Raw genomic sequence first — 17,997 nt, forward strand, 5'->3', positions numbered from 1 at the left:
ATGAGTTCATCGAAGAGAATTAGCTCCGAGAGACGACGCCTCGTCGAGGAATTGCATGCATCTGCTCGAAGACATTTTCCACGAAGACGTGTTATAATCAAAGGATTCGACGACTTGTGGCAAGCGGATATCGTCGAGATGCGTCCGTATTCGAATATTAACAGAGGTCATCATTATATACTTACCATGATCGATGCGCTGAGCAAATTCGCATGGGCAGTAGGGATGAAGAGTAAGAGCGGAAAAGAGACGGCTGACGTCATCGCCGAGATAATTCGGAAGAGCGGAAGATGTCCACGCAACTTGCAAACGGATATGGGCAAAGAGTTTTACAACGCCGATGTGCAGAAACTCTTGAGAAAACACCATATTAATCATTATTCCACGTACTCGGTGTTAAAAGCATCGATAATCGAGCGCTTCAATAGAACTTTGAAAGATAAGATGTGGAAGATGTTTACGTTGCAAGGATCTTACAAGTGGGTCGATGAGCTACCGCGTCTGGTTTCCGAATACAACGACACGCTGCATAGAACGATAGGCATGCGACCTGTGGATGTAACGCCGGTGTCGGCTAAAAAGCTGTTGAACACCGTGTATAGTCACGTTAAGATCGCTGCTCCTGCAAAATTCAAGGTCGGAGCTAAGGTACGCGTGAGCAAGCACAAGACAATTTTTGAGAAAAACTTTACACCAAATTGGACCACCGAGGTGTTTACGATCGTTAAAGTGCAAAGAACGAACCCCGTCACATACCTCCTCGAAGATTATCGTGGAAAAAGCATCGCAGGCGCTTTCTACGAACATGAATTACATCAAGCGAAGTATCCGGACGTTTTCGTTGTCGAGAAAATTTTGAGAAAGAAAGGAGATAAAGTCTACGTGAAATGGCTGGGATTCGATGGATCGCATAATTCGTGGATAAACAAAAGAGACATTGTTTGATTTTATACACACATATATTTGTAAGAAAAAACATTGTAAAAAATATATTCAAAGCAACGTTAAATATACACAAACGTATACAAAAGAGCGGAAAGAATATACTCGTACTAAGTCACGCAAAATTAATCTACATTAAATGTTATTATAACAATAAGTCACGCAAAATTGTCGCCTTTCATTTTTTTTTTTACAATAATAAATCACACAAAGGTATCACCTTTTATTGTTACAATAATATTAAGTCATGAAATATTATCAACTTACATTGTTATATATTGTTTAATGAGTCACGCAGAATCAACTTAAATTAGTACTAAGCATCGCATTAATTGTCTTATAGTAATATGCAATGTTATAAATAAAGTATTAAAAAAGTATAAAAAAATGTGTTACGATGTTATACGCCAATGTCCCCAAGGCAATGTTTCAGTAGACTCAGGCAAGATGTAACGCTTGTCATCGAACGGGCTGAGAGCAATCTTTTTCTCTTTGATTGTGTGTACATCATGGAGCTTCGAACGTATACACGCTTGCTGACGAGTCATTTCTATCCCGTCGTGCAAGCAACGCGTATAATCTTCAAACGTTACAGTTCGTTCTACAACGCTATTCTTTACACCTTTCGCCTTTTTTGTATCTTTTTTCCCTTCTACTTTCACTGCATACATTTTTGCTCTTAGCCCTACAAATTCGGTCATAATCTTGCCGCAATTCTCGTCTTTCATTAGCCCTGGAACCTTCTTATTCGCAAGAGGTATATTATATTCATTGTCCGCGGGATAATCGCTCGTGTCGTATCTCGCGATATTACGTTTCATATCCATGTACACATTGTCACATGACATAGATGAGGCTGTCTGTGTCTGTATAGAGTATCTTACATTTATCTTTATACAATGGCAGCATGTAATAATAGTGAAATTCGTAAAGACAGGTTTTCGAAATGTCGAGAATACACATACCGACATATATTGGTTTGTTAAATTTTACCGATAGTTTACGCATTTCTATGGCAACCAGATTTTCTGCGAAAACGCTGCGACTATGAAAATTCGAAGCAGCAATCATGGCCTCTGCCCCGTAACGGCCTTCCCATTGCGTTACTAATTTTATATTAACGTGATTACGTACATTTTCCATGGTTTTACCGAAAACTGCATTATTCATTAATTTGTATAAATTTTTCTCGAAATCATTTTTCGCGTTCGTTCGAAACTCTGTATTTAATTCTATATAATCGCGGAGCCAGGTGGATTGAGCAAATTGAAGTACGCGATGTATCTTTACGATTCGAAGCCCGTGACGCGTGCACTGTTGAAGATTGCGGTAGTGGATGACGTAACGCTTTTTATCATGCACTGTCGCTAGTAATTTCTTCTGCCTTGACCCTGGAGGCTTATCGCTCGAAGGACAAAACGGTAAGTCACTGTGTCGATCGTGCAGCTGATTCTCATATGCAAGGTCGACTTCCAGTATATATCCGGTGTCCGAGTCAAATGCGATCGCGTTTACATCGAAATTGTCAACGTTTTCGACCCATTTAAATTCACCGTATGGCAACGGTTGACACATTGCCCACCCATACAGATTATTCACATCATTATACATCAAATAGATCGACGGTTTTGACGGATCGTACGATTTCATGTACTTATTATTAGCCTTCGCATATCTGCCCGAACACTGGCTTAAACCGCCACGAATTCCACGTTCCACGTAGAGTAGCATTTCTATGTTCGTAAGCAACTCGAATTATATACCCGTTTTCTTCAACATTGCATCCCACGTGTAGCCTGGCAATGTATAGTAATGCGCGGGATCCAAACCGTAACTCTGCATGCTTTTGTCGCGAAAGTTTTCGAAAATATCGGCTAATAATAAGACATCTGTTTTCAAATATAAATCGCTGTATTCGCCCAGCGTTTCAATTGCGAACCGTTGCCATACGTTCTCGGCATGAGCGTAATCATGCTCTGATACCGTCTGTCCGCTCAGTGAACTGTAGAAAGATTTGCGCGGTGGTAAACGCGTTTCTAAAAACTTTTCGGCATCATCAACGTACTCGTACGGAAAAACGCCTTTGCGCGTGAGGAGTTTGAAATCCTCATTTGACAACGTGGAAAATTCGGAACGAGTAATGTTTAATTGTTCAATACCTAGAAACGACGCCAATTTTTCGAGACTCGCACTTAGGAATTTATATGAGTCGATGAATCGAAATCGTATACAATTTCGTACCTCGCCCGATTTTGTTCCTACACCGGTAGCTGCGACGTGTTTAGTGAACGAAATATATTTTTCTTTATTTACCGGTAGTAGATCAATCTTGCCTTCGAACGCGGTAGAAATTTCTTTTATTATAAAATGCGCGTCGTAACCGCTCAAATTGTGAAAAACGACTGGAATAACGTACGTATTCTTATAATTTAAATTACATTTATTATGGGCAGGACCGCGATACTTGCCGGTCAAATGACAGTGATCACGCACCCGCCGATTATCAAGCCACTCGTTACGGGTAAGGCCCGTATCTGATATAAACGGTTTTTCACATATATGACAATTTGTCGCGTTTAAATATGCCTCTTTCTGCTGTTAATTGTTCCATTGGAACATTGGCGGATATTCGGGCTTTCATATCGTGCGCAAAATTTTCTAACACTTTCGCGAACCACGCGACGCAGTCCTTATCGCGGCGAAAACGATACATCGATAACGCATCGTCGTACGAGCATTTAACATAGTAAGCTATGCTGTATACCTCGTGGTGTTGATGACGCGAAACTCGACGTTCTCTGTTTCGTTCTTCTCCATCTTCTTCAATACGCACTCCAAATCAGCGTAAATTACAATTGGTACGCGCTCCTTGTTGTTGTATGAGTCGAATTCTAGCCATTTCTGGTCCTCTCTCGGTAGTATGATGGCGCAGTCATTTATTTTCTTGCACTCCGTTTCGTGCGATTGCAATTTTTCTTCAGAGTGGAAATAATGCAGGCAACTGTAATAAACAAAGTATTTTTTACTAAACAATAATTAAAAGTGTGAAAAAATTTTTTTTTTATATTATTACACTTACCGATCGCAGATGAATTTCTTGTGTTCCTTTTTGTTTATCTGTGAGCTGACCAGTCGCGACAGGTTCTTAATCCACGCAAAATGACTGTGGCCGACATCGTGATTATCTTCCACGTAGAAGAGATTGACATGTTTTTCCTTCTTATCTTCGGTCAGTCGTAACGGCACAACGTATTCTATCTTTTCTTTTTTGTCCAATTCGGTAGTGTACACATTCACAGACACGTCGTTTAAACGTTCAAATTTTCCAATGTCTTTTACTTTTATTGGAAATTGAATGTCTTCAAACTTTAACACAGTCGAATAATGCGGATACGACGACTCCCGTTCTGCATGATTTTTGGCGGGGTACAGGGCAGCCACCACCGACCACGCGAAACAAGCATTGTCTTGTGATTGCACATTAATTATTGCACGCTTGTTACTTGCTTCCTTCGGCATTTTGATGTAACATCCTGCGTGTATGGGATTAAGCTTGTTTATATTCACCATCAAGTTTTGGATTTGGTGTAACGCCCAGCCGCTATCGCGTTCTTGAAACTCGTCGAGCATCGCTAATATCACTTCGATTACACGCTGCTCGTACCATTCGCGCAAATTTGACGCTCTGTATAGTTCATAGTTCTTCGTCGCGAGACTTTTATTATCGCGGTCGTCACGAATGTTTACAAATTTACCGTTGAATACGGTATTCACCTTCACATTTCCATGTTTCGCGATAGCGTCTCGCACTTGCTCGATCACCAAATCACTAGCGTCTTCCAGGAAATGTCGCGGTTCAATATAATCGGCGTTTATGACAGCACCCGTAAGAATACGTGATTCAAACGCGGTCTCAATCTCGCGCCAGATGAGCGATCTTTTACCACTGGTGCTAGCGTGTGCACCACCTCCAACGTGCATGAAACGTCTTTCTAATTGCGCTTTTGCACCCGCGAGTCGCGCGATTCTCGCCACTATGGATTGTCTAAGTCCAACGGTGAGTCGAGGACGTTTGGCACTGCTACAACATTCTTCGAGATGTGCGAGGCACTCTTCGCATCGTTCTACCCATGCACGACACTCCTCTTGAGTAGCGATCTGCGAGCATTGCTCGAGCAGTTCGCGTTCAATGTTCTCCATTTTTTCTTTTTCAGTTATTAGTACAGATCACACGTTGACTCGGGGCACTCGCAAATTAATGCTTTACATGATTTCCAGTACCGCTGTATGTGCAGAGCGCGATATTGATCTCGTGCGAACTTTGCTTCAAAAAAGCGAGTTGTTATTTCCGGCCACTGATCAACTCGATCCAGCAGAATTTGGTTGTCGTCGTCGTACAAGTAATTATATTGATTCACTGGAATTTCGTCGCATTTAATATAGTATGCATTACGCCACTTCATATACGCACGATTCCATTTAGGTTCATCGTCGTTGTAGAACCATGAGTATACGTTTATCGCCAGTAATTTGGTGCACTTTCCATTACCAGCGGGAATTGTAATTTGCAGATAATCTTGGAAATAGGCATGGCGTTTAATTTCCTTTGCCACCTTGTATTTCTTTTCAACAGTTTTAGGAGCATTGTATACAATACGAGTATGTCCATATTCATTGCGATACATATCATATTCATCATCAATATTGTTAAAAGTGCACAAATTTTTTAGTGTCCACGTATACACTTTTCTTCGCGCTATAAATGACAAATCGCCACAATGCACGTAGTCGATGCTAACACCCTGTCTCACGGCACGTTCATTGGTCCCGCGTATACCCAATTCTCTGTTGCGTAAGAAATTTACCACAGATACTTGTTGATCGTTTTTTTCCGGCACAGTTTCGAGAACTTCCAGGATATCTTCTACATCAAAGTCTACATCGGGCATTTCTTCGTCAAACTCCATTTTCACCAAATATATTGTCTATATATTTCTACATATTGGGCACATTGTGGTAGGAATGTACACGCACCGGCATAAATGGTGTCTCTCCGCGCTGACGCTCGGCTGCCGCACACACGCGAACGACGCGAGGCGCGCACGTGTTTCGCGGTAGCGCGGCGGAGATCAGGGTGCCGGCAGAAAGTAGTGGGAGGCGTTTCAATACCGCATCTTCTTCGCTAGACGCTGGATTGAGAGAGAAGACACGGAATCGCGGCGCTCGAGAAACTGACAGAAATGGTATCCCTTGCGCCTATACGGCCGGTATACGGGATATCACGGGTCGTTGCGCGCTGTTGTAATTTTTAATTGCATAAAGAAATTTACTCGGATACGAATATTTGTTTGAAAAATAATATAAGTAGAATTACGATTTTTAATAATAAATTAAAATTATGTCATCACGGCAATACAGCACTTATACGAAGAAAAAAATTTTCTTCATCTAAGCAAATTATGTCAGTTTAAGATCATAAATTCTTCCAAGAAGATTTCATATTGTTGTTTATATATGAAACAATGAATTGTTGAGTTGACATTAATTTTTTTCTGTACAGTAATAAATTAAAATTATGTCATCACGGCAATATATTTTAGCTTCAATTTGTGGGACTATTATTTTACGTAGAGACATAATTTTAATTAATTAATGAATGTAAATCTCTTTACTTACTTATTAAAATAATTTGTATTAGAAAACAATTTTAATTCGATTAATTTATAGATATGTTAACATTATCGGGCGAGCCAGTTTACTTCGTAATTGAGGTAAAACAATATTCGGAGAAGTGACAGACTTCTTTATATTTTAACGTTACAAATTACTGTACAAAATTTAAGAAAAATCAGACAATACTCTGAGAGAGGAGCCAAATTCATTTGGCTCCTCTCTCAGAGTATTGTTTTACGCCAATTACAAAGTAAACTAGCTTGCCCGATAATGTCTATAAATTAATCAAATGGTTAATTTAATAATTCATTGTTTCATATATAAGCAACAATATAAAATCTTCTTGGAAGAATTTATAATCTTAAACAGACATAATTTGCTTAGATGAAGAAAATTTTTATCTTCGTGTAAGTGCTGTATTGCCGTGATGACATAATTTTAATTTATTATTAAAAATCGTAATTCTATTAACATTATTTTTCAAACGAATATTCGTATCCGAGTAAATTTCTTTATACAATTAAAAATTACAACAGTGCGCGACGACCCACGGTATCCCGTATACCGGCCGTATAGGTGCAAGGGATATCATTTCTGTCAGTTTCTCGAGCGTCGCTATTCCGTGTCTTCTCTCTCGATCCAGCGTCGAGTGAGGAAGATGCGGTATCAAAACGCTACTTTCTGCCCGCACCCCGACCTCCGCCGCGCTGCCACGAAACACGTACGTGCGCGCCTCGCGTAGCTCGCATGTGTGCGGCAGCCGAGCGTCAGCGCGGAGAGACACCATTTATGCCGATGCGTGTACACATACATGGGTTGTCTGCAGTTGGAGCAGTAATCACCATCAAGTCGTGTGAGAGAATCTGTACAGTGAGTTTGGATAGCGTTCATAGATCCTAGATCAATGTCATTGAGTCGAGTCATACAATATGCACACACAGATAGAGCTCCTCCAGTCGAATAGCAGAATTGAATAATGCAGTGTTTCGTGCGATTATCCAAAGCGCGTAATTCAATACTAGGTATAACTTTTACTACACGATTCTTACGATCTTCACTGATAACACTGTCTACACTACTGTCGTCAAAGTTCACTTACACATTATTCTCATTGTCTTCGTGACGATTGGCCATCTCTTTAACCGCCGATGATAGATTCGATACGCTTCAAAGACATCTACTGATGTCCGAGCGCTAATTACATATCTATTATACGTTCTTTTTGTCTGACGAAAAATTGCATCATCTAGCGGGGGCATGAAAGATCTATCCCCACCACTAGAAGATCCCATAGATTATTCATATACATTTGCATCAGTGTGTGACACTCTACATTAGAAATCTCGATCGAGCAGAGAGAGACTTGCGCGCATATTTGCAGCGGCGTGTGCGAACCTGTCCATACGTGTTCAAGGCTAATGATACATCGTACGATTCGTCTTCGATGTAATTCGATACCTATGTGATTAGCCGCCGTCAAAATACATGGCAAGACCATGCCTGCATCGGCAAATATAATTTGATTAAAGAATATTCTATATCTCTCGAACGGAAGACTTTAAAGAATATTCTATATCTCTCGAACGAAAATTACGAGACTTGAAATGTTATACGTAGTGGAATACTGTCTTCCAAGTGGATGCAGGAAGAATAATGAAAATTAGATAGAAAAAAAACAATTACTATAATATAATATAATTGCAAGCATAGAGTAGCGGCGTTTGCTTCACCTACAATGTAATCATATATCGTTTGTCTTCGATGTAATCGTATACCTTTGTGATTAGCCGCCGTCAAAATACGCGATGCGACGGAGGATGCTCTCGCTGAGCGAACCCTTCGTCAGTCGCAATTATACCGTCGCGCAATCGTGTCGTTAAAAAAAAAAAAAAATGGATCGTCGCGCAGAGGAAGACTTCGTCCCGTATATCGTTGTGGTGGACACCACAAGTGGACAACGTGTAGTTTACTACAGAAACTACATTGTTGTGGTGGACACCACAACGGGGCATCGTTTGGTACGCATTGTACCAGACGAATACTAATAAAATACATTAACAGTGTGGTGGTGGTGGTGGTGGTGGCGGTGGTGGTGGTGGTGGCGACGGCGGCAGCGACGACGGCGGCGGCTGCAGCGGTGGTGGCAGCGGTGGCGGTAAGTTTCTTTTTAAAGAATTTGTTTTTCTCTGTCCGCTGATTTCGCGCGCTGGCGGCAGCGGTCGCGGGCGCGGGCGCGGGCGCGGGCGCGGCGGCGGCGGCGGCGGCGGTGGCAGCGGGCGGCGGCGGGACCCGCGGAAATCGCCGAAGAGAACCGCCGCGAAATCGCCCCGAAATCGCCGTGAAATACGCCACGGAGAACCGCCGCCGCGGAGAACCGCCGCGAAATCGCCGCGGAGAACCGCCGCGAAATCGCCGCGAAATACGCCGCGGAGAACCGCCGCGAAATCGCCGCGAAATACGCCGCGGAAAACGCCGCGGAAAACGCCGCGAAAAACCGCCGCGGAAAACGCCGCGGATATCGCGGTATTTTACATACGAGATGGTTCTAATTGCGGGCTTCCCCTCTCTCCCCAACATCATCCCCGTGGTACATACCGCTCTGCCGCGCGGCTTACCCCCACCTTTCAATCCCACCTCTAGATCAGTGGGTGACACCACTCACTGCATCTGAGGATCACCACCCACTCCCGGGTAGGACCGCGGGCTGACTCCCACGCGTGGGTCAGTTCAGCGGGCTGACCCCACCTCCCAAGCTAGGTCTCGCGGGTCACCACCCATCTCCCACGTTAGACCTCGCGGATCATCTCCCACTCCGCGGTACGTACCGCAGGTACCCCCGCGCCTACACTCCCCCCTCGCCCCTCACCCCCCCTCATTGCTCCCGGATTAGAACCGGCCTAGTCTTACTACTTATTAAGTATACGGCATTTATTGTGCCTGATGGTCAGTACGAATTTCTGCGAGTTTCATTTGGTTTATGTAACTTTCCTTCAGTTTTTCAAAGATATGTGAATGTGATTTTTAGAAAATTAATTAGAGAAAAGATAGTATTAACATGTATGATCAACATAATTGTTTTGTTTAACGATGATGTAAGCGGACTAGAAAACTTTAAAAAAGTTCTAGAAACAGCTAGTGCGGCAGGATTAGTAATTAATTTTAAAAAAATGTTGTTTCTTGCAAAGAAAAGTCAAGTTTCTTGGATATATTATAGAAGGTAATACTGCACGACCATCAGAACGTAAGACCGAAGCTGAGACGTTTTTCTGAACTGACAAATATTCGACAAATACAAGCTTTCTTACGTCTGACGGGATACTTTCGAAAATTTGTCCAAGAATACTCGACGATTGTGCGGCCATTGTCAAACCTACTACGAGCGAATGTAAAATTTAGCTTTGGTGCAATTGAAAAAGAAGCATTTATGTGTTTGAAAAAATTATTAAGCGAGAGGTCAATATTGAATTTGTATTGTATAGGCGCGGAAATAGAACTACATACTGACGCTTCAATGTATGGATATGGAGCAATTTTACTACAAAAGGATAATGAGGATCAATTTTTTCATCCGGTATATTATGCAAGCTGAAAAACTACTTCAGCGGAAGAAAAATATACAAGTTATGAGTGAAAAGTACTTGCGATAGTTAAAACACTTAAAAGATTTCGTGTATACCTACTTGGTATTCAATTTAAAATAGTAACAGATTGTAATGCATTTACACTCACTATGAAGAAGAAAGATCTTTGAGTGGGAGTAGCTCGGTGGGCATTATTATTGGAAGAGTTCCAGTACACAATAGAACATCGACCAGGAAAAAGTATGGTGCACGCAGATGCCTTGAGTAGAAATCCAATTTCTTCATGTTTAACAATTGACGAATGTGAAGCGGAGTTGACAGCGCGACTAAGAAAAGCACAGAGAGATGACAAGGATTTGAAAAAGAAAGTAGATGAGACAGAGAAAGGACAACTTGATGGATATATAATGCAACAAGGGCTTTTATATAAGACATTGATGATGAGATAGATGAGATGCAACTAGTTGTTCCTAAATCAATGCAACAGATAATTAGAAAAATGAACAAGGACATTTTGCGAATGAAAAAACAGAAGCATTAGTTAAAAATAATTACTGGATACCAGGATTACGATCGAAAGTGGAAAAGATTATATGAAATTGCATTTCATGTATACTAGCGGAGCGACGACAAGGAAAATGAGAATACCTACTAAATCTTATTGAAAAGGGAAGTGTGCCGTTAGACATTTTTCATATTGATCATTTAGGGCCGTTATCATCAACGAAAAAGAGTTATGTACATATTTTTGCTGTAATAGATGCATTCTCAAAATTCGTATGGTTATATCTGACAAAATCTACAACAGCTAAGGAAGTAATTGACCGTCTGCAAAAACAATCTGTTGTATTCTGTAACCCAAAAAGGATAATTTCAGATAGACGCTCAGCTTTTACGTTAAAGGAATTTAAGGAATATTGTGAAATGGAAAGCATTAAACATGTGCTAATTACGATAGGAACCCCGAGAGGAAATGTTCAAGTAGAACGATTGAATCGAACATTAATGCAATTAATTACGAAGCTGTCTGCACCAAAGTTAAATGAATGGTGTTCAGTGGGAAAAACTTAATCTTCGTCACTGCGTTTTCGTTTATTTATTCGCTTTGATAATTATCACTTACAGTATATTTCTTGTATTACGTTATCGCGTTACGACAGTTGTGCGGGCCGAGTATTCTCGCCGAGCGAGAGGGCGACGACGCCATGCGACGATCGCCCTGAGCTCATATCAGAGATACGACCCTTCGCGGATATTGAATAGGCGAGCTCGCGGAGGCACGGCAGGGAGAGCGAATACTTGGACGTTACCGCGATGAAGTCGGACTAGAAAAAGGTGCCGGAGAGCCTTTCAGACCCTTATTTATTAATTTAGGAATTGCCACGTTCTCACCCCACTTGGTTCCGATTTGCGAGATCTTTGCCTCGATTGGGCGATTCGGATTTTCGGTTTCCAAGCGCAGCGAATAAAGACGATCGGCCGGCGAACGATTGCCGACGGTCTCAGGACTAGCGACGCCGATATTGTCCTAGGGCAATTATTTACAACCGCCCTGCAATTGTAATATCGGCGCCGCATCGTCCAGACGATGTTTATAGTTGGGTAATAACCGCGTGCAACCCGGAAATGCTCGAGACCGTGCAAGCTTCGCTTTTTTGTTTATTTGTGTCCCTTTTTTGCTGCTTTATTATGCCGCACCATCCGACCGTCGCCTATTCGATATGATGCACGTATTGCATCCGCATGTGTGTGCGCGATGTGAATTTCGCGTCGTTACAAATGGTATAAATATGTCGATTGTGCACAACAATGTTTAAATTTAACACCACATAGAAGTATCGGAATGATGCCTTTTTGCTTACTATTTGGAATTCATCCACGAATAAAGAATAATCCAGACATTCAAAAACTGTTGCAGAACGAACTAATTAACTCATTTAAAAATAATCGAGAAGAATTACGATATGAGGCAAAGAAAATATTGAGCGGATACAACGAGAAAATAAGAAAAGTTATGATGCCAATAAGAAAGAAGCATTTTGCTACCAAAACAGTGATATTATCGCGATTAGACGTACACAACCAGCACTAAAGTTTGCACTTAAATATTTAGGTCCATATGAAGTTATTTCAGTTTTGAGAAATGATCGTTATCTAGTTCGAAAAATTAGAGAACATGAAGGACCTATTCAAACAATAACATCTGCAAATTCAATAAAGTTGTGGACACGTGATGACGATGATAGCATGTCTGATGATGATGAAGAAAATGGAATTATCGAGTATTCGGGGCGAATGTTAGGTCAGGACGGCCGAGTGTAGGGAGTGAATTTCCGTGAGAGCAATTTGAATGTTTTTGTTTTTATCGTTGCTAGACGACAGATTTTAATAGTGAGTTCAAGAGAATTGATCTCTAAATGTACTTTTGAGTTAATAAATTATTATTTCTCCACCATTTAAAATTCTAACCATTCAGTCATACCGTAAAATACTCTACATACGAAGTGTGATCAAAAAGTAAGGTGATTTTTTGAATTTCGCGCGCTCTGTACACTCTAATTTCAAAAAATTTTTTTTTGTGTTGGTACACTCGTCACGATCATATGTTCACAGTTTTGTTTATATAGCATGTGTTGTTTTTATGTGAGAGGCATAAAGGTTAGACTCGTGTTTGCGTGCTTGGCGATTTTTTGCTGTTGAAAATAATGGAGCAGAGAGTTTGTATTAATTTTTGTGTAAAAAATGGTATTAAGTGTTCAAAAACTCTTGAAATGTTGACAGTGGCGTACGGTGAGTCAACTTTGAGCAAAAAAAATGTTTATAAATGGTATAAGTGATTCCAAGAGGGCTGAGAAAATGTTAACGATGAACCTCGCTCTGGACGCCCCAGCATGTCAAAAACCGACGAAAATGTTCAGGAAGTGAAAGAAATTGTGTTGAAAAATCGAATCACGATTAGAGAAATAGCTCATGATCTTAACATATCGTTTGGCTCATGCCAATCAATTTTAACGGATGTTTTGGGTATGACACGTGTGTCAGCGAAATTCGTTCCAAAACTACTTAATTTTGATCAGAAGCAGCGTCGCATGAACATCGCCAAGATATGTTGAACGACGTCAATGATGATCCTGATCTGCTCAAAAGGGTTATAACTGGTGACGAAACATGGATATATGGTTATGACGTTGAAACCAAAGCCCAATCATTCCAGTGGAAGAGCCCAGGAGAGCCAAGACCGAAAAAGGCACGCCAAGTTCGTTCGAATGTGAAGGTTTTGCTCACAGTTTTCTTTGATTACCATGGCGTTGTGCATCAAAAATTCCTACCACAAGGTCGTACGGTAAATAAGGAGTATTACCTTGAGGTTATGCGGCGTTTGCGTGAATCAATAAGAAAAAAACGTCCGGAAGTGTGGAAAGAAAATTTATGGATTTTGCACCATGATAATGCACCTGCGCACACGTCGTTACTAGTGAGTACTTTTTTGGCCAAAAACAATACTATCATCATGCCTCAGCTACCGTATTCACCAGACTTGTCCCCCTGCGACTTTTTCCTCTTCCCAAAATTGAAAAGGCCTATGAAAGGACGAAGATTTGCGACGATTGAGGAGATTAAGGCTGCATCGCTGGAGGAGCTCAAGGCAATGCCCAAAAGTGCATTTCAGAAATGTTTTGACGACTGGAAAAAGCGCTGGCACAAATGCATTGTATCAGAGGGGGATTATTTTGAAGGGGATAACATAATTTTGGATGAATAAATGAATATTTTTTTATAAAAATAAAAAGTCACTTTACTTTTTGATCACACCTCGTACGAGGTGTGTTCAAAAAGTATCGCGAATTTTGAATTTTCGCGGGTTACGTATATTCGAATTTCGATCTTTTTGTGGCGTTATGTTGGTACTCATGTCTCTCACTTATGCCGACAAGCTCGGCCATTTTGAATGTTCACTTAATTGTTGACAGCTGCTTTGCTTGCACGTGTTTTGGATCGTCTTCGATTTTTACCTATTCAAAAAAATGGATCAAAGAACCTGTATCAAATTTTGTGTGAAAAACGAAATTAAGTGCGCGGATGCATTCCGAATGTTGACTGTGGCATACGGAGAAGCTACCTTGGACCGAAGCAACGTTTATCGGTGGTACAAAATGTTCTCAGAAGGCCGAGAAGATGTGAACGACGAAGAGCGTGCCGGACGCCCGAGCACTTCAACAACAGACGAAAAAATTAATGAAGTGGAGAAAATGGTATTGGCCAATCGTCGAATCACCGTTAGAGAAGTTGCTGAGGACCTAAACATATCGATTGGCTCGTGCCATTCGATTTTTATCAATGATTTGGGCATGAGACGGGTCGCCGCGAAATTCGTACCAAAATTGCTCAATTGCGACCAAAAACAGCATCGCATGAACATTGCTAATGAGATGTTGGACTCTGTCCGCGACGACCCAAATTTGCTCCAGAGGGTCATAACTGGTGACGAATCGTGGGTTTATGGTTATGACGTGGAAACCAAAACTCAATCATCTCAATGGAAGCTGCCGCACGAACCAAGACCGAAAAAAGCGCGCCAAGTTCGGTCGAATGTGAAAGTTTTGCTGACAGTTTTCTTCGATTGCAGGGGCGTGGTGCATCATGAGTTCTTGCCACAGGGTAGAACGGTCAATAAGGAATATTACCTGCAAGTTATGCGCAATTTGCGCGAAGCAATCCGCCAGAAACGCCCGGATTTGTGGAAAAACAAAAATTGGCTTTTGCACCACGATAACGCCCCTGCTCACACATCGTTGCTTGTGCGCGAGTTTTTGGCCAAAAACAACACACTAATGATGCCGCAGCCACCGTATTCCCCAGATCTGGCGCCCTGTGACTTTTTCTTGTTCCCTAAACTGAAGAGGCCCATGAGAGGACGACGTTACGCTACGCTTGACGAGATAAAGACGGCATCGAAGGAGGAGCTGAACAAGATAAAAAAAAATGATTTTTTGAAGTGCTTCGAAGATTGGAAAAACCGTTGGCACAAGTGTATAATATCTCATGGGGATTACTTTGAAGGGGACAAAATAGATATTCATGAATAAATAAATAATTTTTGAAAAAACACAAAATTCGCGATACTTTTTGATCACACCTCGTATATAATAAATGCGGTATAATAATACTTTATAGGTATAATAATACTTTGTTAAATGTTACATGTAAACTCATTACAAGAAAAAGACTTCATTAAAATAAAATATATATTAATAAAAAATCAAAAACTTAAATGTCATCATGGGTGCTTTTTGACGTTGATTGTCTATTAATTTGCTGAGTTGCTTTGTTGCTTTTTGACGTTGATAGTGCACTGATTTTTGCTCTGAAACAAGAAATTAAGAAAATTGCATATTTTCCAAAAATTATACTTATTTTTTTATTAATAATATAAAAAAATATATAGATATGAAGTGTACAAACATTTCTCTTTGGCATCTTAACGGGCCTTAACAAAATAGCCATTTCCCAATAATGTTATCTATTTCTATTTCTTGAGTATTTATTCGTTTGTCTCTGCACAACTATAAAAGATAAATGCTGTATAATATTACACATGTTAATTACATAAATTTAAAATGTGTAACAAATTACTTGTACAGCAAATTTAAAAATATTTTCTGGGAATAAGTATATTAGACGTAACAATATTAATATTGAAAATATTAACTTTACAGAATTGTATATAAATTTATAATTCACCTCGTACTAGTCTTGTTAAGTTTAAATCCTTGAAACCATTTTTTTCTCTAATTCCTCCCCAACTGAACCCTGCTGCAATTTCGTTCGAAAGCAACTGGAACAAGACGTTGCGGGTAATGTTTTTGATACAATCGCCAATCTGACAAAGAGATGTACCCTAAAACAGAAAGTTATTATTATAATATATAATTTATAAATAGTTTATGCTCAGTTTAGTACCAATTTCATAACCTCCGAGTTAATTTAACTGATCGATATACGCTATACTAACTATAATTGGTTATCTATTTAACAACAAATGTGATTGTTCAATTCCAATAAAATAATCAATCAGTTAAGTTAATCAGAGATTGTTGAAGATCACACCAGATATGCCTATTTGTTCCAAATGGTAATTTGGACAAAAATGGTGCAGTATGTTTCGTGGAGACAGAGCTGATTTTGAAACAGATACCAAAATTATTAAAATATTACCATTAGATTGAAGAAATCCAGCATATCATTAGTTGATAACCCATGATCAAACTGACGAATTCTGTCCAAATCATCCCGAGTTTTAATGGCAACTAAATATCTACGATGACTTTTGGAATACGAGGAATATTTGTTAATGCCTGACATAATTACTATAAAGAAAAAATGTGCACAATTTACACAAATTAAACTTAAGTTTCTTAAAAGATTTCCCATAACCGATATTAATATATATTTATATTTATATACGTTCATATATGTATATATATTACGTATATTATCGCTTTACCTTATATTGTTGTAAATAAACTTTTCAGGATAATAATAATAATTAAATTTTTAGTTTGATTGTTTACGTAATTCATGCGTCGACTGAGATGGACCGAGATCAGATTAGTGAAAAAAAGCAGTGTTTGTAGAGATGGGACAGGATTTTTGCGCATGCGCGAGAAAATACATAACCGGTATCAAACTGACATCATTGCGTAACAGCGACACAAATTTGTTACACTTTAGACACATAGCAAATCTATGTTTCACAGGAAACCATGTGGAAGCAAATTGAAATTAAATTTGCTTCCATTGTTTCATGTCAAATACATATCCGATATGTATTAATTAAAATTGAAATTATGTTACGTTTCTGTAATGGAAACCATAATTAGGCGTGCTGTATGGGAAGTAGTAAAGCAGTTATTTCAAACAGTACATCAATATATTCTCCTTATAATTGGAGCAATTTAAAGATTTCATACATTTTTTTGGAAAAATATATTTAGGTTAGATTTAATTTAAGAAACTTAAAGCGATACTGGACTGACGGTGGAACTGACTCGGCGTCGGTACTGTACAGATTGCTGTAGATTTTTCTTCGACGAACTGTAGATCGCGCGTGAGGCGAAGAGTAAGGGGAATAGGCTAGCGCACTTTGTTAAACGTACTCATCTGTCCTTGCTTTTTGACTTCAGTGCCTCTAATGCAAGATCTCTGAACTACAATGAACCCAATTTCTGCTCTTCGCACCAATACATGTGAAAATTACATAAACGATTTTCATACATTTATATTTTTTATACTAAAGCTTCTAAGATTATTTTGCAAGCACCGTATTGTTCTTTGATTTAATTCACATCTCGCTAGCTACTTATTTCATACACACAATGTTTAAAAATTTTATATGGGTATGTATTGTCAGGCTGCAGAAGCCGATAATTAAACTATAATTTTTTAATCAACTTTTGTATTTAATTATAGCTAGCGAGGTGTGTTTTTGTCACTACTTTAATTGTGTAAAAGGATTTTGCGATCTGTAAAGCTAATTAAGAGTTATCTGTGTACAAAAATAAGCACATATAGAGACCGGTACAGCATTGCGTTAACTGCTGTATTTACTTAAAAATAATTTATTTATTTTTAAGTAAATACAGCAGTTATTTTAAAGAGTAATATTTTCTTTTTATAATTGGTACAATTTAAAGATTTCATACTTTTTGGGTGCAATATGTTCAGGTTGGATTAAATTTAAGATATTTATTTTCAAGTAAATACGATTTCAAGTAGATACGATTGAAATAGGAAGAGTTTT

The 17,997-nt window shown here is 39.5% G+C and overlaps 1 protein-coding gene across 1 annotated transcript; it reads left to right on the plus strand.

Moving 5' to 3' along the window:
- On the plus strand, window positions 1–4,427 carry LOC113004779. The gene is made up of 3 exons (XM_039457573.1): window positions 1–386; window positions 429–648; window positions 4,320–4,427. The coding sequence occupies exons 1-3, from the start codon at window positions 1–3 to the stop codon at window positions 4,425–4,427; spliced, it is 714 nt and encodes a 237-aa protein (XP_039313507.1).
- Window positions 4,428–17,997: the final 13,570 nt, after the last annotated feature.

This window comes from Solenopsis invicta, chromosome 14 (assembly GCF_016802725.1).
Source record: "Solenopsis invicta isolate M01_SB chromosome 14, UNIL_Sinv_3.0, whole genome shotgun sequence".
NCBI lineage: Eukaryota > Metazoa > Arthropoda > Insecta > Hymenoptera > Formicidae > Solenopsis > Solenopsis invicta.

Bases quoted from the DNA above. Each gene is read 5' to 3' on its own strand.
- LOC113004779 (XM_039457573.1), top strand. From the start codon at position 1: ATGAGTTCATCGAAGAGAATTAGCTCCGAGAGACGACGCCTCGTCGAG. The intron at 387-428 runs GTACTCGGTGTT...GCGCTTCAATAG, and splicing joins CATATTAATCATTATTCCAC to AACTTTGAAAGATAAGATGT. The intron at 649-4,319 runs GTACGCGTGAGC...ACTTTAACACAG, and splicing joins AATTCAAGGTCGGAGCTAAG to TCGAATAATGCGGATACGAC.